Source organism: Xenopus tropicalis, chromosome 2 (genome assembly GCF_000004195.4).
Source record: "Xenopus tropicalis strain Nigerian chromosome 2, UCB_Xtro_10.0, whole genome shotgun sequence".
NCBI classification, from domain to species: domain Eukaryota; kingdom Metazoa; phylum Chordata; class Amphibia; order Anura; family Pipidae; genus Xenopus; species Xenopus tropicalis.
In genome coordinates, this window is record NC_030678.2 from 145,184,047 (window position 1) to 145,210,830 (window position 26,784).

At 41.2% G+C, this 26,784-nt stretch overlaps 1 protein-coding gene across 1 annotated transcript in view; it reads left to right on the forward strand.

The window, feature by feature from the left end:
• itga5 (integrin subunit alpha 5) overlaps window positions 1-26,784 on the forward strand; it is a 59,197-nt gene that overhangs the window by 5,532 nt on the left and 26,881 nt on the right. Inside the window, exon 2 of the mRNA XM_031897191.1 lies at window positions 21,849-21,979. Within this exon, the coding sequence (XP_031753051.1) occupies window positions 21,849-21,979 (131 nt within the window). The remainder of the gene's footprint in view (window positions 1-21,848; window positions 21,980-26,784) is intronic.

Below are 26,784 nucleotides of genomic sequence, written 5' to 3' on the forward strand. Positions count from 1 at the left end.
ATGTAAAAATGGGCACCTACTTTGAGGCCACTGGGAGCAACATCAAAGGGAGAGGTGAGCGACATGTTGCTCTCGAGCTGCTGGTTGGGGATCACTGCTTTAAATAAAGAGAAGATAGCTAGGACATATGATTGCAGGCATTCTGACAACTTGTATAGAAAACTGGCCTTGTAGGTGCAGAAAACACATCCATTGATTTTCAGTAAAATTGTATTGCTATTGGCCAAGTTTTTAACTTTGTTGCTGTAGTATTGCTTTAGTGCAAGTGGAAAGTCATCTAATTGTATTGATTAAAAACATACAGCAACTTCATAGGAGGTCAGTGAATGGCAGTTATTCTCCTTAGTAATGACATGCATGTATTCTGCTACCTAAATTCAGCATTTCTTTCAACTTCTTGGGTAAGAGGTTTGTAACAATATGGCAGCTTCCTAGGGCGCCCGAAAATTGGGTGGGCAGGTTTTAAAGTTTCCGTTGTTACCAATGAAATTTGTCAGTCGTCCAACTATTTACAGGACCAAGCAGGTAAATTTCCTAGCTTCAACTGGACAATATTGCTTGAAATGGTCGTTTTCATTGATAGACAAATCTGACTTTTAAATAATCGTTTCAGGATAAGCTTGGTCCTACAATAACAAAAAGATCTATTAAAAATCTTAACGAGTATGGCCAGCTTTAGGCTGATGCCACACGGGGCTCACCACGGCCTGCAGATAAACGAAGCCCAGAGAATCAGCCCCTTTGCTGGCATCAGCCTTCCTCTCTCAATTGGAGTGAGACAGAGATGTTAGTGGTTACAAGGGTTAATTGTGGGTTTTTTAACCTGTTTGAGTGATTATCACACAGCTTCTGAGGAAGTGGCTATGTGCCACACAACGTGTCAAACCAAGCTGGTGATACTTTATTACATTAATAAACTTTTTGTCTATTTTACCTATTTGGCTGGTGCTCCATGCTATGGTGCAAGCACATGCTGTGGATACTGACTCTAAAATGCAAACACTCATGTTTAGCGCTGACGTCCCCCGTGAGTGCCTGCACCTGGACCACTGCAATGGTTTCAAGTGCAGACATTGAATAAGGCTGGTTCTTGGCCTCTGTATTTCTGCATACCCTTGTTCGTTAATTGGGTGTATGTGCTTTTGGGCTAGTTATGGGCATTAGAATTTATTTTAAAAGCCTTATGATTCAGCGGCTGAAAAAGGACATGTTGTTCTGGGCACTGCAAAGTTTATTTGTGAATATAAAATATGTATGAGCCTGGCATGCACGGATGGCCTGTAGCCGTGCCAAGGGCACATCAGCTGTAACCAAGCACAAACTGGAGAGTCTAGCCTGGATACAGGGCGTCTGCTCACAAGCTGTTCTCTCATCCTGTCCCTGATGCTGCACAAAAGCATGTAATGATGTGATGCAATTTCCCGTTTCCTGAAGCTGCTTGTGAACCTATGTGCTCGCCAGCCTCACAGAAGTGAAAAGAATGATGCACGTTGTAGTTGTGTTACTTCATTATTTGGGGGGATCTTCATTATGTTCTAAGCAGGATTAGCTGCTACATACAGGCTACATTACCCACCTTGGCCCTAATTAAACCTTATACACAAATCTGAAACGCACTTTTTATATTAACATATTAATGTTTTTGAGCTCTTACAGCTATTGCCCTGGATGGGCAACTGCCACAGTGTTTCGGAGTGCTGTCATTTTGGTTTACAGCTTGTATCCAATGCTACATGAAATGATAAAGTATAACTCCCAAAATATCAAGGATGGGATATTCAAATTCTCCCCACAAGTCTACACTGGACACTGTCAATTAGATGTTCACTATCCATGATAATAAGGTGGGACAATTGGGAGGTATGGAAAAGTATTTTTTAGTGTGTAAAAGGAAATAGCATACAACACTTAGGGGCATGTACCAAAACTGTAACATTTCTTATTTTTTTTTTGTTTTTAAAATTTCGAATAAACTAATTTCCACAAATATCTGAAATTTACTTAAAAGTATGAACAGGAAAAGTCATGAAACTCATTGTTGCACCAAAACCACTACTTTTTTAAATTGTTGTACAAAAAAACAGCGTTAAAAATCCAAAACCTCAAAAGTTTTAAAGCAAAAGAAGGATCTTCCAGGGAAGGGAAGGGACATCTGCCATTGGCTTCTACATACTTCCCAACTGTCCAGATTTTTGCTGGACAGTCCAGATTTTGACAGCTCAGCCTGCAGTCCCGGATTCTTTCTGAAAAGTCCCTCATTTCCCTTTGATCACCTGCACTGAATGCTAAGAAAAGATACAATATTTCTCAGACTTAATTAAAAAAGTAGCTTTTGGCAGAGAGCCCAGAAAAGTTAACAAGCTACACCTGCACTTAGATACAATTGTAACTAATAAGCTAAACAGGTCTCTTGGGGGAACTGAGACTCGCAGCTTAAAGGGCAATTTCACCTTCATTAGCAAAACTGTAAAAACACATAATACAAGACAAATGTTAAATATCCTGGCAAATTTTGTAAAATGGGTATTTAGGGGGTGTGGTTGCAAAAATGGGCATGGTCAAAAAAATGCCTGTTGCACTACACGCGCCATTTTTTTTTTTTTGCCCCTCTTTATATTTTTTAAAATATTGGGAGGTATGCTTCTACATGATCACGGCAGGTTTTAGCCAGCAAATTCAGGTTTTTAGCCGTTTTGACACATAGCAAATCTCAAAAAAAGGATTCGGCAGCTAATCGGCCTGTGTATGGGCAGAAACGAGCGGCCTGGGCGACTGATATCTGGCCTGAAATGGGCCAGATATCGATTGGCCAGGTTAGAAAATCCGGTCGGATCGGGGACCGCATCGGCTCGTTGATGCGGTCCCCGAACCGACTGCCCATGGTCGCAAATGTAATCTGATCATTTGGCCCCAGGGCAGCTTGTTACCCGATATCGCCCACCCGTAGGTGGGGATATCGGGTAAAGATCTGCTCGCTTGGCGACATCGCCAAGCGAGCGGATCTTATATTGTATGGGGACCTTTACTGTTCCTTTGATAAGAGAACACAAACTTTACAGTAAACTTTATTAACAAGATGTCAGCATGTACCAGTATGTATGGTTCACAGGGTAAATGAACATCAGAGAAATGTGGAAATATGTGAATTAGTGGTTATTGTGGATTTCCTCTGTCTACTGTATCTTCCCACACCCCAACATCATACAGACTGGTTAATTGGTTCAAGGTTGTCTTTAACCAAAAGTTGGGATAAAAAGGCCTGCTCCACGCTCACTTGCCTGTAATGGAAGAGTTTTCACAGGAATAAGAATGATGGCACACTGCTGCAAATACAGTTTGCAGAAGCATGCATTCCTGTCAGTGAAAGGGCTGAGCAGCTTACAAAAAATTGCTGGATGGAGCACCTGCTTCCAATGGCATGTGGAGAACACTGGGTTATTGGACCATTAGCAAACTTTGCACCTTTTATTACATTTTCTCTATTAGACTGTTGGGGTAATGCCACATGGGGCCAGGGTGCAGGCACCCACAGTGTTTCTGCCTGAAACTGCATTCTAGCAGAAATATGCTGGGTGTGCCTGCACCTGCGCAGATGCAATGCTTCTGGGTGCAGACACAACTTAAAGATTTTTAGAACGGAGAGTCTGATTCTGGCCAAGAGTTATTCCCCTGGCTAAGAATCTGCCTCATCTGGCATAGCCCTTACAGCTCAGTCTGTTTCCTCTATAGTTTTAACAAGGCCCAAAGACATTGTTGCATCTGCCTTTTTGCAACAGATCAAAGACTCTATAGATCATTGTATAATTATTTGCACCAAATCTCTGGCTGATTTACCTTTTTAAGTCGCCCATACACGCACCGATATTATCTTATGAAACCTCATTTGATACGATATTTGGTGCGTGTATGGCGGCTGGAGGAAACGACCAATATTGCAAAGCCTGTGGATATCGGTCGTCTTTGTCGATTGGGTAGGTTAAAAGATTTTGATTGGGCGCCATTGAAGGCGCCCAAGCAAAAGCTATGTTTAGGGCTGAATCAGCAGGTGGAGGTAGAATTTCTATTGTTTCTACCTCCATATCTGACGATTCAGCCCTGAACGTCAATGGTGGGTGGGAACGATCTTTCCTGTGACCAATGGTTGCACGAAAGATTGTTATTGCTACGTGTATGGCGACCTTTAGGCTGAGTTTCTAAGACAGCAAACAGCATTCTCTCTAAATGTCCTCATAACTAGTAATTAGACTGTGACCCCTTCATCAAATGCACCCCCCCCCCCAGTATATTCTGTTCTTGGGCAGCCTGAAAACATGTTTACAGGAAGTAGCCACAATTTTTGCAAGGACATTTTCTGATCTTTTATTTCTCTTTGGGCATTTGCCAGCAAAAGCCTTGCCTTAAGATTATTCATTTTTATTAACACACATTTAATTTGTTTTCTGTAAGTCAAAGAATATTTGCATAAAGATGCTGGCATCCCAGATCATCCCATCATCTGAGGCCCAGGCCTTGTTGGAGTAACCTCAGTATACAACTCTGCCATACTGTCAGGGGCTCATTCAGTCCCTTACTGAAGTGGGTATTCTAACATATATCATTCACTTGCTGGATTCCAGATGTCAGTAACAAGAGTGGTCCATTCTTGGGCAGATAAGTAGTTGTAGCATAGGCTGCGGCATTAGCTGAGCCCAGGTCTAGCTCTCATCTTGTTCTAGTGTCCCATGGGAAAATCTTTGTTATGGCTTGTTAAAATCAAGCAACACAGCTTATATGTCTGTATCCAGCATACAACAAAGCAAAGTTTAAACAAAACTAATAGCTCAGTTACCGGCCAAGATTGGAGCGCTGGTTTTTAGTTTCGCTGTGAGGGATCAGTTACTTGTGGTGCTGTCAATCAAGGCCATACAGATTTTTCCAGCTCTTCACAAATTACTGGCCAATTCTAGCTTAAACCAAAATTATAAATACAAAGGCACTTAGGGATTCGGAAACCAGCAGTCGCACATTGAGCAGAGACATGCATTGTATTTAAAAAATAGTAAATATGGTATTGTGCAAGGCACAAAATGAGCAAAGAATTGCACCCCTTAAAACACCATATGCAAAGCACTTGCTTTTTCTTGCACTTATCTATACTATTGCCATGCCCTGATTGCCTGTTATGGCTAGCTTGGTGTTTAGTATACCTAACACAACCCTTGACTGGGCAGTAACTACAGAGCTCCCTTTGTGAGTCCAGGCTCCTGTTTTTCCCATGTGCCACCCCTTTCCTGTCATGTATACGTTGTGCCATATGTGTGTCTATAAAGGCACCCGTGCCCCCTAAAAGCTGCTGTCCTAGACAAGAGCCCATGGGTGCCTATATATAAATACAGACAAGGGTGAGGGGGCATAATAAGGCAGGAATTCTAGAAAGTGCACCTTATGTTAATTTTAGTAAATATTGTCTGTCCCTTTTGCCATCATGGTAGATGCCTAAGTGCTGTATTGTTCCATTACCGACTGATTGCTGGTTCTCTGTAACCACAGACCTTCTGATCTATGAAGTGAGTTTTAGGCTAGGAGACAAGCTATGGCCCTCCGGGTTGGCTCTGAGTGGGATTCTGAGGGGCAACCGCACCTGCTGGGCTGCAGGATACCCATGCCTGTTGCAAAATCCCTTTAACATGATCTGCTCATTATTCCTAAAGGAAAAGAGCTGTGTAATGTTGCAGATTTCAAATATTTATAGGTAACTTCAGAAGAATTTCGATATTCACTCTGCAGGGTAAATCATTACCTACTGCTTGGGTACATTCTCTGTTACCAATAAGAAAAATGTTAATATGTTCTGCCTTTTTATTGCTACTAAGCACCCTGCTAATCTTTGCTTTATTTAACCAGAAAGCCACCTGTTTGTCATTTCTGTACCCTTTGTAACACTATCCAAATTTTGTATAATGCTGCTAGTGTTCGTCGTTCATTGCATTCCTGTACCATAGAACTAATAGTCTAATTTGGTTTGAAAAATCAAGTCCAGGATATCACATGTAGTACAGCTGCAGAGCCACTAGCTCCTATTGTAGAGGTCTTTTAAAATACTTATCTTTACCTCTCTAAAATATCGTACAGTATAGGCCAGGTGAACCCCTTAGGGCAGGGACCCCCCCCCTTAACCTTTCTTACTTGTAAATCACAGTCAAATGTAGAAAGACTTGGAGAGCAACACAAGCATGATAAAAGTTCATGGAGGAGCCAAATAAGGGCTAATATTGGCTATTAGGCAGCCTCTATGCACACTTACGGGAGGCTTTATTTATTTGGTAGTAAATCTTGTTTCTATTCAACCAAAACTTGCATCCAAGTCAGGAATTCAAAAATAACTCCCTGGTTTGGGGGCACTGAGAGCAACATCCAAGGAGTTGGTGAACAACATGTTTCCCTCGAACTACTGGTTGGGGATCACTGCCTTAGTGCACACTGAGCTGATTGATTTCCTCCACAGGCATTTATTTATAGACACACAGGAAAGCTGATCCACCCGCAATCTATGTATTTTCTCGCCGATATCCACTTAGTGTAGCTCCGCACAGGCCAATGCCAGGCCTGTCAATAGAGCTACGGAGGGCGTGCACATAGGAGCGTATTAAGAATTCTGTGTGCTGTTTGCCCCTGAGGCAATGCAAGTATTAAATATTCTTGGCATTAACAGTCTGGTAGCTTAGCATGTTAATATACAGTGGAGGAAATAATTATTTGACCCCCTCACTGATTTTGTAAGTTTGTCCAATGACAAAGAAATGAAAAGTCTCAGAACAGTATCATTTCAATGGTAGATTTATTTTAACAGTGGCAGATAGCACATCAAAAGGAAAATCGAAAAAATAACTTTAAATAAAAGATAGCAACTGATTTGCATTTCATTGAGTGAAAAAAGTTTTTGAACCCCTACCAACCATTAAGAGTTCTGGCTCCCACAGAGTGGTTAGACACTTCTACTCAATTAGTCAACCTCATTAAGGACACCTGTCTTAACTAGTCACCTGTATAAAAGACACCTGTCCACAGAATCAATCAATCAAGCAGACTCCAAACTCTCCAACATGGGAAAGACCAAAGAGCTGTCCAAGGATGTCAGAGACAAAATTGTAGACCTGCACAAGGCTGGAATGGGCTACAAAACCATTAGCAAGAAGCTGGGAGAGAAGGTGACAACTGTTGGTGCGATTGTTCGAAAATGGAAGGAGCACAAAATGACCATCAATCGACCTCGCTCTGGGGCTCCACGCAAGATCTCACCTCGTGGGGTGTCAGTGATTCTGAGAAAGGTGAAAAAGCATCCTAGAACTACACGGGAGGAGTTAGTTAATGACCTCAAATTAGCAGGGACCACAGTCACCAAGAAAACCATTGGAAACACATTACACCGCAATGGATTAAAATCCTGCAGGGCTCGCAAGGTCCCCCTGCTCAAGAAGGCACATGTGCAGGCCCGTCTGAAGTTTGCCAATGAACACCTCAATGATTCTGTGAGTGACTGGGAGAAGGTGCTGTGGTCTGATGAGACCAAAATAGAGCTCTTTGGCATTAACTCAACTCGCTGTGTTTGGAGGAAAACACCATCCCCACCGTCAAGCATGGGGGTGGAAACATTTTGCTTTGGGGGTGTTTTTCTGCTAAGGGCACAGGACAACTTATTCGCATTAACGGGAAAATGGATGGAGCCATGTATCGTGAAATCCTGAACGACAACCTCCTTCCCTCTGCCAGGAAACTGAAAATGGGTCGTGGATGGGTGTTCCAGCACGACAATGACCCAAAACATACAGCAAAGGCAACAAAGGAGTGGCTCAAGAAGAAGCACATTAAGGTCATGGAGTGGCCTAGTCAGTCTCCGGACCTTAATCCAATAGAAAACCTATGGAGGGAGCTCAAGCTCAGAGTTGCACAGAGACAGCCTCGAAACCTTAGGGATTTAGAGATGATCTGCAAAGAGGAGTGGACCAACATTCCTCCTAAAATGTGCGCAAACTTGGTCATCAATTACAAGAAACGTTTGACCTCTGTGCTTGCAAACAAGGGTTTTTCCACTAAGTATTAAGTCTTTTTTTGTTAGAGGGTTCAAAAACTTATTTCACTCAATGAAATGCAAATCAGTTGCTATCTTTTATTTTAAAGTTATTTTTTCGATTTTCCTTTTGATGTGCTATCTGCCACTGTTAAAATAAACCTACCATTGAAATGATACTGTTCTGAGACTTTTCATTTCTTTGTCATTGGACAAACTTACAAAATCAGTGAGGGGTCAAATAATTATTTCCTCCACTGTATATCAAAACATGGGTTAGACTGCAAAACTATTGCAGGAGGTCAGACTACAGCCAGACACATGTGGCACATGAAGATATATTGTTTCTGCAATTGTTTCTCCAAAAATGCCTCTTCCCCCTATCATCACTCATGGGGAAATTACCTTGGACGCTTAGGCTAATGTCCCATGTTGAGATCAGTCACTGCAATTTTTAAAAAGCGAGTTCCAGCGACAAGTCACTCATTTTATCTGTACATAGAGAAGAATATAAATTGCCAGTACCTAAACCAACAATACTACTACAAATCGCTCCGAATCGCCATGAGACCCTTTTTCGAGTGATTTTACAAAGAATGCATTGTCATTCAAAACAATTGGAATATAACACCTGGATTTGTGGGAAATAGAATCGCTCCGTTGTTGAAATCTCTTGTAATCACTTGTTCGGAAAAGACAAGCGACTTGTCGCTGGAACTCGCTTTTTAAAAATCACAGCGACTAAATCTCCCTGTGGGACATTAGCCTTAAGAACTCATGCACACTGAAGTGAGTGAATCTGAACAATCCAGACTCTGCTGGACCAGTCAGTCTGTGGCTACTTAGCTGCCAACAAGTCAACCAACCTGACATTAAAAATCCCATTCTAGAGATCTGCCTTTATATAGCAGTTAATAACAAAAATGGCATTCCCCCTGAAGATATGGAACTGACTTCTGGACTTTTTATCCCGCCCCGCAGGCATGTAGCTCCAAAATCAGGTCCATGTCTTCAGCATCAGTTGCGTACAAGCCCTCATAGACATAGGCATGCTAATTGAGTCTAAGGTATTTCGGTGCCAGGGGTCAGATGGCGGCTTTACTAAGCTGCAGAGGAGCCAGTAAATGGAAATTACGGGTGGGAGTGCAGTTTAAAGGTCTGCAGGGAGATTTTTTAATACATTTTTTACACTTATCAGTTAATGATGACGTTCCATTTTTCCATATTCACTGCTTTCACAGACAGCAATCCCATCTACCTCCTGTGCATTGCCATGAAGACCTGCTGTAGTCTCCTGCTGACCTTGTTAATATCCTTGCGCTTTTGTTTCTTTTTCCATCAATGCTCTCTACCAGATTTACGTTTTTAGCTCTTAATTTTTTTTTTCATTGGATGGTCTTGTAGACCGACTAACAGGCTGTAAGTATGCAAGCCTTTGAGATCGGAGGATGGAAGGGATGTCTAACCTGTGCTGTTCTGTGGCCAAAACTTTGGGACAATACACTCATACAGCAGCTAGAGGGTTAACCCAGGCTCCCTCTCTTCCTGTTCTTATTTTGTCTCTGCAGTCACATTCAGTGCTTCCTGTGATTTTAATGACAGGATGTAACTAAGGGATGGAATTCCAAGCAAGAATATTCTACCTGCCTTAGAATATTTCTGCCAGAAAACTTTCACTGACTGTCTGATTCTGCTGATTTTTTTGGGTCCTGTCTAAATGTAATTGGCTGGTGCAACCTTTTTTCCTTTTATACATTTTACTTTATCAAATGGCTTTTTAACCTTTGGACCTTTTGATACCAAGAATATTTTTTTATGGCAGCAAAATTGGAAATCAGGATGTTCTATTTTAATGTCATGTTTGTTTAGCTTGCTTATCATAACCAAGGTAAAAGCAAAGAATATACATAACAAGCACCCAGATTGTTGTGGAACCCAAGTCACTTTCCTATATTTAACCATCTGCTTACCAATGGGGGTAAAAAAAAGAGTAGGATATTTGGCATTGTGCTATATTTGGTTTATTAATACACAGTGAAGATAAAGATTTAGTGTTTGAGTGTTACCATGGTAAATAGAACCACTGGTATGGAGTCCCTAACTCAGACTATGCATATTAAGCACCGTGAATGTACTCACTGCCACTGCACCTATAAGTGTGCCCCTTTGTCCTATATTTCCTAACCATTAGCTGTGCCAATGTTAACATTTTTCCGGGGTCCTTTATGCATTAGAGTTATGTTTTGGGGCTTTCGGCTTTTAATTCGTTTATACAGATAAATTACAGGGATATTAAAATATATAGAGCAGTTCCATGGCCATATATGGTATATGGCCACAAACAGGTTCATTACTTATGGTACTTTTTATTAGTCTTTTATTGCTTGTGTGTCTTTTATTGCGTGTGTGTGTATTATAAATTAAATTCTAAGTATTTTAAATGTGTTTATAGAAACTGTAGCTACTGTATTATTGTGCCGATGAGTTAAGAAAGTAAGGACGCCAGGCATTTTGCCATGAATTCTTCTGTTTAGAGGTCAGCATTTTTATTAACTTGTTGTTTAATGAGTTGAATTTCTGCGTTTGGCTTGGCTCTTATATGTAGCCTGAGTTTATCTAATAGAATATCTCTTGTTAGGCTTCTAGCTGTTTATTAGCCAAGATTCTCTGCTTTTTTCAGTTGTAGGTCCTAGGAAGTAAAGGTCCCTGGTAGAAAGAAAGGTCCTTGTTTGTAGGAAGCCATTTGGGCCAGGCCTATTGGACATACCCATCTCTCAACTCCTTAATCTGTGCAGGAGGAAATCCTATAGCTAATAAAAAGGAGAAGTTGTGCTTCTGTTCCTGTATTTACTGCACCTGTTGCTTTCCCTTTACAAGCAATGAGGATGTTTACCTCCCTTCCCACTCATTTACATGAAGGTTTGGCCTGAGAAGCTAGAATAGTTGACACTTATATACCATAACAGGTGTAACCCTGTCTGGGAATGGCTGTAATTCAGTGTTCCACAGTGATACTATCAGGGGGGTTTAACCTCTTCATTTCCTTTAGCTCAGGCATGCCACTGAGGGATTTATTCATTATGATGCACTTCCACCTTTATTTAAGTAGTTATTTAGCTTAAAGCAGCAATTGACCTGACAGGGACCTGTTTTATTAGCATTATCCTAGAGATTTGCTGTGTATCTTGTATTGCCCTGTGCCCGAGAAGAGGTTAATCTCAGTGCTGCTGTTCTGCATTAAGCACATCTGTTGCTCCCTGTCTTGACATCTTCAGCCTAACAACAGAGATCAGAGGTATAACATACATTGGGTTACAAGGTCAGATGGTGACAGCTGATATTAGAAAGGCAGGGGTTAAGAAAGGTATCCATGCATCTGCCCCAGACCTAATAACCTGTATATGACTCCATCATGATCAGGCTCTGACAACAAGTATTTATCCTTGTAGAAGGGGTACAATCTGGAATAACTTGTTATTCTATTGTTCAGTGTTGCAGAATAAGTTGATGCTTTATAAATACATGATGATCTGCATTCTACTAAGCAGTACATCAGCAGAAGGTTACCGTGTGCCGGTGAGCATCATCCCTTTCTGTGCCGGTAGGACCTTTATCTCATATTGTGCTTCCTTGCTGCACAGATAAGCTTTATGCATACTGTAGGGAAAAACCTTTTACTTTCTTGTTAACTAAAGATGATGGCAGTTGTGGTTTAGCAAGAGCTTTAGAACACCAGGCCTGATATCTAGAAAAAGGGGGACAATGGTTTATAATAACCGCACTGCTGTGCTATAACTGTTGTTCATAGAGAGGGAGAGATAATTGGTAGGCTTATTTCTTTACATAAGATCATTCAAATGCATTGTGCTTCCCACAGTGCATCATTTTAAAAACTAGAAATGATGCATTGTGGGTAGCACTGAGTTAAAGGAAAACTATACCCCCAGAAAGAATATTTAACAAACCGTTTATATTATGTTACCTATTAAAGAATCTTGCCAAACTGGAATATATAAATATTGCCCTTTTACATCAAGATAAAGCAGGGTTTTACATATGAGCTTGTTTAGGTAATGTATTTTTTTGGTCAGTTACCAGACACATTGTCCCATCAAACCTCCACCACTGTATTAGAAGGGTGTAATACAAAAAGAAAATAATCCACATATAGTCTGTTACAGTCTCCCAAATTTTAACATTACTTGAACATTTTTTTTTTCCCAATTTGCCCGACCTGTTTTGTTTTTGATTTTTTTTATACATTTTGTTCTTTAGGTTCTGACTCTTCGACAATGTAGCAAATCAGTTCTTTTTCTTTCTTTGGCTACATGCCAGTTGGTTAAATACTGCACAGTATGGGCCAGTGTATGGCCCTAATAAAGTGTTCTGGAAGGTTTTATACTTTTAACTTACCTTCTGTATGTAGTCTTGCAGTAGGAAGCCAGGTGCAGCTTGCTTGGATGTTGTGGGCAATCAAACTGATCCTCCTCCAATGCACATGGTACCCTGGGTGCTTCTTCAGCTGCTCAACTTTTCAAAATTGTTTTCACTTTAATTTTTTGAACGAGGTTTCATGTATGGTGCGTGTATGGCGGCTCGACAAGGTGACCGATATCGCAAAAGGCTGCGGGTACCAGTCGACCGGCCAGGTTAAAGATTTGATCGGGCGCCATTGAAGGCGCCTGAGCATAATCTCTGTTCAGGGCTGAATTGGCAGAAGGAGGTAGAATTTTTATTGTTTCTCCCTCCATATCTGATGATTCAGCCCTGAACGTCACTGGAGGGTGGGAACAATTTTTTGTGTGCTCAATGGTCGCATGAAAGATCAAAATTGCTATGTGTATGGCCACCTTAAGCTATAGCTCTAATCATCAATCAGATTTCTCATTGGTTGCTAACTGCTGATTGTTCACTATGGATTACCACTCTGAAGTGTAAACCTTGTCGCAAACAATAAACTCTTCCCGATTTGTTTTTGTTGTAGTTACGGCTCGGTACATATTTCTGTGTGCCGTGATGGTGTGATTCCATGGCACAGTGGTACAACTGAGACGTACTTATTTCCCTTAGCAATGCTCTCATGGTTTCCAGGCAAACACAAAAACTGCTATAATTCTGTTTTCTTCAAAACAGTACAGCGAGATCTCTTGTGAGAAACAAGGCTTTTGCCAGTGTTTAACTGCAAATTCCATCAACAGTCTGTTTGTAAGATCAGACCATTAATTTGGTGTTTGTTTTTCATTTGTGACCTAGTTGCACTTTTTTTACGGTCTAGCAGGGTTGCTAGTTAGGTGTCATGTAATTAGGGTGACTGCTGCCCTTTCATACCTGCCCTCCTGCTAGGAAAACCTGACTGCTCAAGAGGGACCTTAAAACTGCAAAATTAACTTCTTGACTCCTGCTTATCTCCTCCCTACCACTAAAGTGGTATAAACTAATCGTTAAATATGATATGACAAAAATTATAATCATTGGTCTTAAAAGTATTTATAAATCCTGCCTCCAGCTCTTTTTGTGGAAGATTGTTATGATGAAGATGGATGGTGTAAAATGACATAAGGAGAAAACACTTTACATATATTTTACGCTGCTTTTTACACCATTTTTCTTTACAGATCATGTTGCTCCCCCCCCCCTTGCTTTTTTTTTTCTCTTGCATGTGTGTTCAGTTGCTTTGTGTTGGATGTGCTGTATTCCGGGGGCCATGTAAGCTGATGAAAGCTGAAATACTGGCGCATCTCACAACACATGCTTCCATATGGCAAATGGAATGGTACGAGTGTGCGATGACAGCGGCACCTCCTGCCTACACGTCACACCCAGCCATCCAGCTGTGCACATGTGATCCCCACGCCTGTTTTACTTGGAATTTGGGTAGGGAACCAGTTAAAGGGGAACTGTGTATTTCAGGGGTTGCCACAGCAACAGGAAACAGCTGGATGAAAGGGGAACATTGTTTTTGTTGCAAAGGGTGCGGAAAGTGTGGGGGAGGAGAAGGTCCCATGACTTTGCAGGGCAAAAATAAGGGGCAAGGACATGAATGCTTACTCATGAGGAATGTCATATGGGATGCATCCGATCTAGGACCAAGCTGGATGTTATGTTAAAGGGCAGGAAAAGGTTTCCCTGTCACTTTAAACAACCTATTTACTGCCTTTTTACATCTTAAGGTCAGAATGACAACAACCCACTTCCTCATGGGTTATCTGGTGATTAAAGACAGGGCCACCTGGGTGCTTAGTCTTTGCTACATGTCCTATAAGTGGCATGCAATAAGCAAGCTTGACTGGCAGATGCTCTTTTCAATATAGATATATTTATGCTGGGAGATTTATTTTAGCACCTGATGGAGAGATGAAAGTTGAACAACCTTGATGCATATTCTAACATTATCTAGCTGTTGCGCTACACTATATCCCCTAGAGCCAGTGAAATGTGCTGGTTCTGGGCAAATACCCTTCTGAATGTAACTCTGACCACAATAGGGCCAAATGTGACCTAACCCGATGATGTTGTATATGGGAGCACACGTGGAAATTCCACTGAACTACTCACTGTGATGGCAGTATCAGAGAATCCCCTTATTTGTGCTATTTGGCAGCTGTGAAGTTGAATGTTCTATAGCACGAGTTCTTTTTCTGTTGCATTTTTGCAGCTCCCATTCCGGCTTCTCTCTCTGCTCATCCAACAGATGTAGGAACCCCTGGCAGCAATTCCATGGCTTGGCTCACCCTTTGTTTTTCATGGCTACTAACCCAGTGGGGGTGACATATGATTGTTCTGGCTGCAGTGTCATTTTGTAGGGATTGCTGCCTAACAGTGACAATGAGGAAGAGCCGAAGAGACTCCTTACTTCCTTTTCCTCTCCCCCCCCCCCCCCCCCCAATTGCTCTTACTGCATCCAAATTCCTTTCTTCTGCATCTCTATGGTTACGCGTCCTCAGGTGACTTACGGATAGGAACGTGGCAAAATTTCTTCCACAGTGGGCCCGTGAGAACTGTAAGCTTTAAACCATAGAATGTATTTAATTAAGAAACTTGGTTTTGTTAAATAGTTCATTAAAGTATTACCCATAGCATTTTTAAAAACACAATGAGAGACTTAGTTATATCAAGAACAAACTCGATGTTGGTAGGGTGCAGACAAGTTTACCCATAGGTAGGTTGTGAAATGGGGTAAAATTTGCTACAGTTCTTGCACCTTATGCAACTGGCAAACATCTAATTGGCTGCTGTGGATTACTAGGTTTTTAATACCCCCCCTGTAGTGGGGTCCTGCAAAGTAGCAGATGTGAGGATAGCAAGGGTGGCATCAGCAAATGTCACTGTCAGCCTGGCCCAGCCCTTCAGTTGTAGTATAACAACTGATGGGCTATAGGTTGAACAGCCTGGTGTTTATTCTTTATATAGTATCACATGCAAAAAATGGGTTAAATGCACTAACGCAGATTTGTGATTGGATACTGTGATGTCCCAAGACTGGGGCACCTCCTCGCTGTATAAACCAGTAGAAGGGCAATATCCTGTAGGCACACGTACAGTGTAGCATTGCTGATTTCTTTTCATGGCTGTGTGTGGTCCCAGAGAGGGTGAATACTAACACATGGTACAAATAGTTCAAGTGGGTGGGGGGGTCATGGCTGTTACATAGGAACACTGGCCCCTTGTGAGTCATCTAAATGCCCCTGGCAGACTTCTCTTGTTGCTCTGTGTATGCTGGCAGTGCGGTGTGGTCCTGAAGCTCTCCCCTGCCTGATATAATACTGTATTTTGTGATAAGGCTTTTAAATGAGCCATTGCTAATGCATGTTGTCATGGATTTTCTGTCTCAATCCACTGCAGTCCGACATGGGTTAATTAATTTGGGCAGTAGCCACTTGTCTAGACAACAACAGTGTTCTTGTATATTTGCTGCCATCTGTTAGGGCTTCTATATGCACCACATTATTTTGGCCGTGCAGAAAAACTTTGTGCTCTCTTGGCTAGTGGGTTCCTAGCACGGTGCCAGTTTATGTTCCGACATTCAGCTATATTTCTATGACACACTTGGTTTTACAGCATTCTCTATATTCTGCACTCCTGGCATCCCTCTACTTTTAAATATTTGGCTCTTATTTCATGGCTGATTTGAATGAGTTCAGATGTGCGCAGAAGTACATTATTCCCAATGTATACGAAGGAATAACGTTTATGTATTTTCTTTTAATAAACAGTAAAATGTTTGGGCGCAGATCAGTGCTGCAAGTTTTCCTTTTAGTGGGCTGATTATCCTGCATACCAATTGTTGGAGGGGCTGATTATATTAAGATGATGTCATAGAAGAAAATAAATCATCGGAGCACCTTAAAGCAGGGCTTCACGTTTATATTAACTTTGTGTATGTTATTTAAATGTCTTGTTCTTTACTTCTCATAATTGCTCTTCATTTTTTGGCCCTCTAGTTATAAATCACAGTTCCTCATGCTCCCTTAACACACAATAAACCTCATACATATTTTTAAGGAAATAAATGTAAGGTTAAATCACTGATTATATTTTTCCTATGAAATGTATTTGGTCATTATCCCACCCTCATCCAGCATTTCCTTGCTTTGCAAAACACTTCAATTGTTGGCTACCTTCAGGGTTACTCTGCCCCGGCTATCTGACTCTGCCACATTTCCTCCATAATTCATCCCCAAGTTACTACATAACCTGGACACTGGTAACTCTTTTTATGAATAATAAAGCAAGAAAACTAAATTTCTGGACAGATCATGGGAGTTTTAGTGCAGGCCCAACTGGAGAGTTACAAAATCACAAATGAGATGAGTGCTGCATATGATTATTCTACAGCTCAGTGGTATGTCAAGAAATCTATTTTGTATGAACAAGGAACACAAGAAGATTTCCAGATCATTCTACTGGTATTTGGGTTTTATTTAATTTCAAAATCTAATAAAGATAAGCAGAGCCAAAGCTAGAACTTCAGGATCTGAGAGAATCAGATTTCCGCTTGGGGACGTTTTTACCGATAACATAAAGATTCTGTTTATGCATAGAGAACATAAAGATTCTGCATATTTTATGACTTAACCCTCATGAGCAGGTATGAACATTCATTCGTTTCATTATTTATTATCACACCTTAGGGTTGATTCAGTAAAGTGCGATACCGCTTATCGCATTTTTTTTGTGTTAAAATTGACGCAAAAAAATGCGTGATTCACTAAAGTATTGTTGCATGCGTTAAGTCGCATATCATGTGCGTTAAATAGTGCGCAACCGCATGTGTTCATTTTACCGCATTGCGTTAATTCTCGCACAGAAGTAATAATAACGCATGATTCACAAACAGTTTGACGCACTAAATATCGCATTAGTCTATGCAAAAATTAACACCTACTTGGGGCAGGTGGTAATTATAGAAAAGTACAGTTCATGAGCTTTTGGCTCATGAACTTATTGGGCCCACCATCACCAAAACCTCTCTGGACATTTATGAGCTTTGTACATATTGTGGTGCATCAGTAAGGTCCTCCACTGGGCCTCAAAGCATGCAGGTTCTCAGCAGCCGCATTTTTTTTCTGTCTCTTATAGCCTCCCTTGGGTCTGCATTTGGAGGAGATACATCCACTTTCAAGTTTCTCTCAAGTTTTTGAATGTAAAGCATCAGTGTTGTACCTGGTGCTGATCAGGTGGCACTGTTCTTTTGCTGTCTGTGTAGGGGTTTTGCTGCTGGAAGCAGAGTGGTACTGCAGGTTACATTCTATTTTTTTTAAACCCATAATAACCTTTGAACAAAGGGTCTTTAATTAAAGGAACAGTAACACCAAAAAATGAAAGTGTATAAAAGTAACTAAAATATAATGTGCTGCTGCCCTGCACTGGTAAAAGTTGTGTGTTTACTTCAGAATGTCTACTATAATTTATATAAATTAGATGCTGTGTAGCCATGGAGGCAGCCATTCAAAGGAGAAAAGGCACAGGCACATAGCAGGTAACAGATAAAACACTTGTATTCTACAGAACTTATCTGTTATCTGCTATGTAACCTGTGCCTTTTCTCCTTTTTTCCAGCTTGAATGGCTGCCCCCGTGGCTACACAGCAGCTTATTAAATAAATTATAGTAGTGTTACTGTAGCAAACACACCAGTTTTACCAGTGCAGGGCAGCAGCACATTATATTTTTATTACTTTAAAGCTCTTTCATTTTTTAGTTTTACTGTTCCTTTAAATCAGCTGGATGTGCATCACAGCACAAGTTCTATTATAATATGCCCCGTAATGCCATGTTGCAAGTATTACAAAGAAAGCAGCTACATTTCTTTTGATTGCAAGTATTTGCCAGCATAGAGAAACTGCTGAGGCAGTGCCACAGAAACCATTTTGTCTAGAAAGGGGTTCTTCCTTGTCTAGCAGAGTCAAATACACATTGATTCTCTGGTGCCTCTGTTTAGTATAGTGTGCAGAATGTGTGATGGGAGGAGGATTTGTCTCCCCATCACCTTTCCGGAGACCAGGGTTGCTAGCCAGGCACTCGCCGTAGGATAATGCTGCCATTTCCGTCTTTTCAACTGAAACGTCTGTTTTGGAGAACAGTAGAACAATGAAATTCTGAGAATTAACCCCTTTTTGCAATAGTACAACCCAAATGTGCATTGTTTTGCTTTACATGCTGGACCATGGTAAACCATCGGAAAACTGAGCAAGGGAAGGATGTTCATGTTGGTGGGTGATTGTTGGTGTTGATGCAATGGCTTAAAAATGCCCTGAACTACTAAGGGAAATAGGAAGTCTGCTGGTTTCCCGCAGGGAGGAACAGTCTAGCCTTTCATTTTCCATTCTGATCTATGCCCTTAGTTAGGGCATGATGAAGGACATAAGGGAAAGGCTTCAGTATGCTCTTCTTTGGCATGGAGAACACTATGTGGCCCATTTGTCAATGTACGATTTGGTACGATTAAAAAAAATTACTATTTTTTCTAAGGTTTAGAACTGTGCGTATTTTCTGCGGTTTTTTTTGTTAATTTGCGCAACTATTTCGTACTTTGACAATTTGTGTGACCAAATTGGATTTGTCGCAATGAGTATGAAAGTTTCGGAATTCATTCAAGCTTCGGTATCGTGACTTTCCTTGGGCCAGGTTGGAGCTGCAGAGTGCCATTGAGCCCTATGGGAGACTTTCCTTGGGCCGGGTTGGAGCTGCAGAGTGCCATTGAGTCCTATGGGAGACTTTCCTTGGGCAAGGTTGGAGCTGCAGAGTGCCATTGAGCCCTATGGGAGACTTTCCTTGGGCCAGGTTGGAGCTGCAGAGTGCCATTGATTCCTATGGGAGGCTTCCAAAAACATGCACAGAAGGTTCAAAGTCAGAAAGGTTTTTGCGCCTTTTTCAGATACGAAAATTTTGGAACATACCATGATATTTTCATAAGACCATGATCCGATGTGATGCGCACATCAGAAAATATCGGATTTAATCCGATCGTACTTTTAGAAGCCCGAAATTCGAACTTCGGCTCCTATGTGTTGCAAGATGCATGCTGGGGGGCTGTTTGTTACCTATTTGGCTTGTACATTGTGGGGGGCTTCTGTATTAACTTTAGTCCCAGGGTAGCTAGAAGTGGGAACAGGAGCTGCTTAACAGAATGTGATACATACACAAAATTGAGGTCAAGTTGGAAATAACACAGGCTAATAATTAACCATCTAATGCTTACCATGGATACAGTTGGCATTTCCCCAAATAGGGCTTTCCTGTTTAATAGTCCACCAAAAACAAAAAAAAAAAGTCCATTTGCCCACAGTGGAACCTGAATGCTACAGATCCATGTAGGTATTGTCTCTCAGTAAAGTTGCTGCTACATATCCTGGCATGAATTTAACTTTACATTGGTGCCATTTGCCCTGCTATCTTTTGTGGGCAACAATTGCATCCTCAGCCATAAGCTTCCCAAGGATGCTGAAAAGTGATGGTCATGTTTTGAGCAATTCTTTTTGCTGTAGTTCAGCATCTTCTTCGGGACCCTAGCCTGGTGATGTGGTTTCATGTCTGCTGTATATGTGTATAATATCTCAAATATGGACTGGAGCTTGATTCCCTAACTTTTCTTAATGGTTTGCACATGTTAAATACCGCATGCAAACACAAGCTCACCAGAATAAGAGCATCTGGTATTTAACATGAAGAAACCATTACAATGTTATTGAATTGCATTGCCATATCTTGCACAGCAGGAGCCAAATGAACGGTTTGTTTAACCTTTTAACATTACCAAGCCTTTCCTTATAGGGGTGCCTAATGGTCATATGGTTTAGCTGTGCAGTAACGTGACTAGAAATTTAGGTGGGGTCAGAGAAAGAATAGTTATTTGGGTATCTGTAGGCACTCCCTAAATTCCCTCTAAACTACATTAAGACCGGCGCATTCACAGTATAGTAAAATTTACATTTTCACTGTATTCTGTATGCACTGGTACAAGGAATCTCTGGTAGAATGAAAAACATGGAGGAGCGGTGCTGATATAGAATTCAGTGCACTGAGGGGTGCCTGCTTGGCATCACTCAGTAAATCTGACTTTTCCTTGTCCCTTAAGCTGAATTTAAACCATTATGATGTGAAGGTATAAAGTGTAACTGTTTTTTTATTTTAAATCTGAAACTAAATGTTACAAAGTGTTCTTTCATTCTTATAAGAGGGAACCCAGGGCATCAGTTCCTGCTATGTAGCTTAGAGTGGAGTTGCTCAGTGCAGCGACCCAATTTTCAGCCACAATGTTAATATTGTTGGGGAATTTTTTTTTTCCCTTGTGCAGGAACACCTGTGTCCTCATCAAAGAAACCTTGTTAAGTAATAAGTTATGCATGACAAAGAGGTAATCACCCAGGGATAAGAGCTGTAATACCCTGCAAGTTCCCATAGCCTTCCCTTCAGCATTGTTTATTTGTAACACCTGGTCTGCAAGGTCTCTTACCACCCCCACCCCCTAAATTCTATTGTGATGACCACCCAATATTTTATTAGAACAGATTAGCAAAGAGATGGGATTTCCTAAAACTGGTGTCTTTGATTAGCAATTGAGTCTTTCTATGGCTCCATATAGTGGGTAGATCTCTCTAATTTGCCTTGAGAGGAAACTTCCGCAATTTCACTGAAATCGCGCTGCCCCTTATGCCATCCCACCGGCGATTTACATTTTCACCCGTGGGATGGCATTTCGGGGAGATTAGTCGCCTGCGAAAAGGGAGATTTGTCGCAGGCGACTAATCTCCCCGTCTGCCAGAGCCCTTAAAGGAACAGTAACACAAAAAAATTAAAGCGCTTTAAAGTAATAAAAATATAATGCACTGTTGCCCTGCACTGGTAAAACTGGTGTGTTTGCTACAGTAACACTACTATAATTTATATAATAAGCTGCTGTGTAGCCCCGGGGGCAGCCATTCAAGCTGGGAAAAAGGAGAAAAGGCACAGGTTGCACAACTTTTACCAGTGCAGGGCAGCAGCACATTGTATTTTAGTTACTTTCATACACTTTCATTTTTTGGTGTTACTGTTCCTTTAAAGAAGTGAGCAAGAGCAGCAGCAGTAATGTTAGCCCTGTTGTATTACCACTAACTGGTTAGTGTCACACATAGCCTTGTGTGTTTAATATCTAATGTTGGGCCCTTAAAATTAATTTCCATTAATGTTTAGTAAAGAGCTTGGTCTAAAAATAAAGTACATTAATGTGCTTTCTGGGGAGCAGTGTTTATTTGTCCTGACTGTGCAGCAAATCACATAGTTATCTAGTGATCAATTAACCTGCATTTCCCTTTTTACAGCATCAGTATCCTGGTCGGGGCCCCCAAGGCAAATACCAGCCAGCCAGGAGTGTACGAAGGGGGAGCTGTGTTTTATTGCCCCTGGCAGAGAAATGGCATCAACTGCACAGAAATCAGCTTTGACTCTCAAGGTAAGCCTGTGCCACGATAGTTTTATAAAGATTACATTTTTAAAGGGACAGCCCCTATGCTCGCATCAGCCCTCTCATGTGTCTGCATACTGAGCCACTGCGTTGGCCTGGGTGTAGGCACACAGAGCGGATTTTGGTGCCCAATTGCATGAGAATGCATTTGTGCCACAAAAAAAAGCTTTGTCAGCTGGTGTAAATACACTAGGGGGTATAATGCTGATCTGTTAACCCTAATCCTGACTTGTGTGCAAACACTGGGCCATTTTGGTGCTAAAACACAACTGCATGAATTTACCTGCCAAAATCCACCATGTTTGTACTGATGGACATATGTCTGCCATTGCAATCAGCAGCCAATCCATGTTTTCTTTTGCAGCCATTCACCAATTACCTCAACATTTCCCCATTGTGACATGATGGCTTCTGAAACATGAATTCCCTTTGCTTTCAATAGTAGGTGGTGCACACATTCTGTGGAAAGCAGAGGGACTTCAAGTCCCATAATCCATCACTTCAGAATAGGAAAAGGTGAGGGAGGGGTTGAATAAACACTGAGCCTTAAAATGGTTGTTTCCCTTAATAGCATGAGTCCAACTGAATAACCTTATGGCAAAATTATGTTACTGATTGCAGAAAGCCTGCCTTACTTTGAAAACCTCATGTCCCAAGTATTCTGCATAGTCCCAGTTTTTTAAAGTGCATGGTCAGTGATGCCATAAATATACAGAACTCTAATTTAGTATGGCACATTTCTGTTGAGGGCAGTGGGGTACCCCCTCAACTTTTCATATATAGGGTAACCAAAGCTGTTTCATATCTACTTCAGAACAGGATTTATTTAGAGGATATTTTAAATTGGTTGCAGCAACTGAAGGGGAAATGTGTGAGGAGACGTGAGCGTCAGCGGCTCCTGAGGGCCTCACATCTGGCCTAGATTCCAAGCACTAGAAACACGACTGCCTCTTTACTCTCTCTGTGGAGGACAGAGGATCGAATTCGCCTACATGCCTCCCCGATATCGCCACCCGTAGGTGGGGATATCTGGTGAGGATCCGCTCGCATGACGACATCGCCAAGCGAGCGGATCTGCCCGTGTATGGCCAGCTTTAGACTTCTGATTCCAGACTTTTGGTTCAGCAACGTAAGGGTTAAATGACTACAATAAGTACATAGACACTGCATAGACAGTTGCTGATCCTCTGGGCCTTCAAGCCTGCCGAGCTAATAAAAATGCATAAAACTGTGAATATCTCAGAAACCACTAAATCAGAAAATGAATGTAAATTGTAGAAGTCCTTAGAGGACCACTCTGAATGAGTTGGCACGAGTTCATAATGTGGGGTTTAGATTCTATTTAAAAGGGTAACTCCCAAGGGACAGTTAAGTTATCTTTTATTAAATTGCAGAATGTCATATTCTTAGCAACTATTCAGTTTTACTTTTTTCAATCATAGTTTCTAACTATTTGCCTTCTTCATCAAGGACTTCCCAGCTTTTAAATGTCGGTCACTGGCCCCTGCAGTCATAAAGTCAGACCCTCTCTTATTCATCTTCAAGGTTTTCACTCAAACCACTGCTTTGCTTTTAGGGTAAATTGTACCATAGAAACCAAATTGCTACTGACATTTCAAACTAGGGAGCTGAACAAAAAGAAGAAAAAGAAAAAAAAAAAAGAGAGAAAAAGTGAAAAGCAGTTGCAAATTGTCTTAAGATATCACTGTCTACACCATACTAAAAGTTAATTTAAAGGTGAACTAATCCTTTAATTGGGTTACCAGTGAACAGATAAGCCTCCGGCATTACAGACATCTGTTTGTATGTAAGCAAAAACAGTCACAAAGTGGTGAAGGGAAGGAGTTTTCATAAAGAGCTTATCTCTAGTTAAACTTACTCTGCCTGTTACATGGAAGAGTTAAGTAAATGTGTATTGCTTTTTCATTGAAAACATATGCATTTTGTTTAATTTCACAAATTAGGCAGAATATTTCTTCAGCCTGAGTCCTATTTATTTTGCTCACGTTCAGAAAAAAAGGTGTGTATCTGTGTAAAGTTGGCCATACACATAAAGATCCGCTCGCCTGGCGAGGTCGCCAAGCGGGCGGATCTTTTCCCGATATCAGTCGGGTGAATTCAGGCTAATTCGGTTTAGAATGCCGGTAATAGGCGCAATCAGTTCGGGGACCACATCAACAAGCCATTGCGGTCCCCGATCCGACCAAATTTTTTAATCTGCCTGATCGATATCTGGCCAATTTCAGATTTAGTCGCTGAAACAAGTATGCATTTTGGCACTGAAATCTGCTCTGTCTGCAGGGTCTGCAGGGTGCAGACAGACAGACAGACAGACAGCAGTGTCAAAATGCATACGCGCTTGTTTTCAGCTACTAAATCTAAAGGGGGGATACCAGTCCAAAGCTTTAGCAGCCCAATAATGATCCATGCCTTCAATGTTCTGTGCATGAGTTCCCCATTTTTGCTCTCTTTAGCCCATATGTTGCCTACCAGAGGCAGAGCCCATGCACAGTTTGCTCTCTGCTACTGTTGAGAAGCTAAGCTTAGGGATTATTACAGTGTAAATATCATGGGTCCATGGGTCCTGTAGCAAAACTTTTGAACTTAAGTTGTCCTTTAAGTTTGGTTGCATAAAGGTTAAAGGGGTTGTTCACCTTTAAAGTAACTTTAGTATGAAGTAGTGCGTGCTATTCTGAGACGATTTGCAGTTGGGCTTCATTTTTTTTTATTTGTGGTTTTTAAATTACTTAACTTTTTGTTCAGCAGCTCTCCAGTTTAGAATTGAAGCAGCTATCTGGTTGCCCAGTTTAACCTAGCCTAGGCAGTGGCTTGAAAGAGAAATGGAAATATGAATAGAGAACTGCCTTAATAGAAAGATAATTAATGCAAAGTAACAATAACACTAAGGGCTCTGGCACACGGGGGAGATTAGTCGCCCGCGATTTAACTCCCTGTTCGCGGGCGACTAATCTCCCCCGTGTGCCAGAGCCCTAAAACTGTAGTTTCACAGAGCAATAGGTTTTTTCGGCTGCTGGGGTCAGTGATCCCCAGGGGAAAACAAGAAAGTCAGATAAGGAAGGGAAATAAACTTAAAAAAAGACCAGTTGAAAACTTTCTAAGAATATTCCATTCTCTAACATACTAAAAGTTAACCTTAAAGTGAACCTTTTTGCCCTGTTTGGTCACCCATATGGTGTGATTTGACATTTTAGTTCCTTTATAAACTATCTGTCTTTTTCTGTTAAAGAATCTGCAATAATGGCTAGTTTGTGTATTCTTTTATCCTGGTGCAGAAGAGGTTAAACCATAATGCACTCCCTGCTTACTGTTGTTGCTACGCTTGACTCAGTCTTGTTCTCCCCCATATATTTTTATGTTTAGCCTTTTTACAGCGCAATGAAACACTGCCAGTATATCTCCATATATGTGTTCTTTTTGTGCCAGATTAATAGGTGTGCAATCTGTTTTCCTCTGCCTCACTGTCTGCACCTTTAGCTCAAGATGATTTACACTTGAAAAAGTTAATGGCTAAAGAATGTATGCCCCAGGGCTGTTTGTACACAAAGCAACACCAACTGCTGTGGTTTCTTTTCTTTATTAATGGGTTTAAACTCTCCAGTGACCGGTGAATGTAAATGAGGCCACTACTAAAAGGGCTTTTCAGAAGCCGTCTTGTGGACTATAATACAGACACAAGCACCTCTCGACTGGAGTGTGATTGGCAGTGTGGCACGCGGCGGTGCAGTTTCTTTACATAAAGGGCGCTGCTGGGTTATAGAAAAGCTTGTGTTGGAAATAGATGCATGGCTCTGGAATACTAAGCAAACAGATTTTCTGGTTGACATGATTACTAGTGGGGCCACACATGAATGGCTATATTGCATTCACCCACTTGTTCCACCAGCAGGATAAGTAAGTCTGTTTAAAGGACGGTGGTTGAGACATACAGTTCAGTGCCTTCTAGGTTGACCAATGTTCTGTGTTGAATGGTTTTTTCCCCCTTAATTTGAACTGACAGTGATTGAGAAAAAACATTAGAAACTCACTGTTGTACCGAACATCTAACATGGATTTCAATATCCCCCCCCCCCCCCAACTCTAAATGGCAGGCTATATTGTATTTTCCCAATTTTGTTTCTAGGGTAGAGCATTTTAACTGAATGAGAACTGTTCTGGGTAGGCAGACTCCCTGTGTGCCTTTAAAAAAAAAAAAAAGTACAGTCATTGGATCAGTCCAGCCTTTGACCCCACTGATACTCAGATGAAAGGCAGTGGCCCACCAGGTTTCAGTCCTGATTTAGTACAGGTATGGGATCAGGAAAGCCTTATCCAGAAAGTTCTGAGTTATGGAAAGGCCAATAGACTCGATTTATAAGCAAATAATTCTAAAATGGGGGGAGACCTCCAATTTTCTGCACCCAGAAGCTGTTCAGATAATGCAGGCCACCTGTGCTAATAGGAGGCCATTTAAAAAACTAGTTACAGAAGGTTCCAGTGTAGCATCGTCACTAAAGCTTTTGTATCCCCCTGGTTTATTAATGTTTACAGTGTTAATGTAAATGCCCGATATCCATTTTTTGCTAAGCAATTGTTTAAGAGTTGCACACAAAGACAAATTGGCTATATTTTGCATAGGTATTTAAACCTTCATTATGGGCCAGCCAAGAATTTGTTCTGGTTGCATGAGCAGCTTGGCAGCAATAGATGTACCTTTATAGCTATGAACTAATGAATTGGAACCTTCATCATAGTTATAAACTATAGGGATAATGATATAACACTGGGTACTGTTT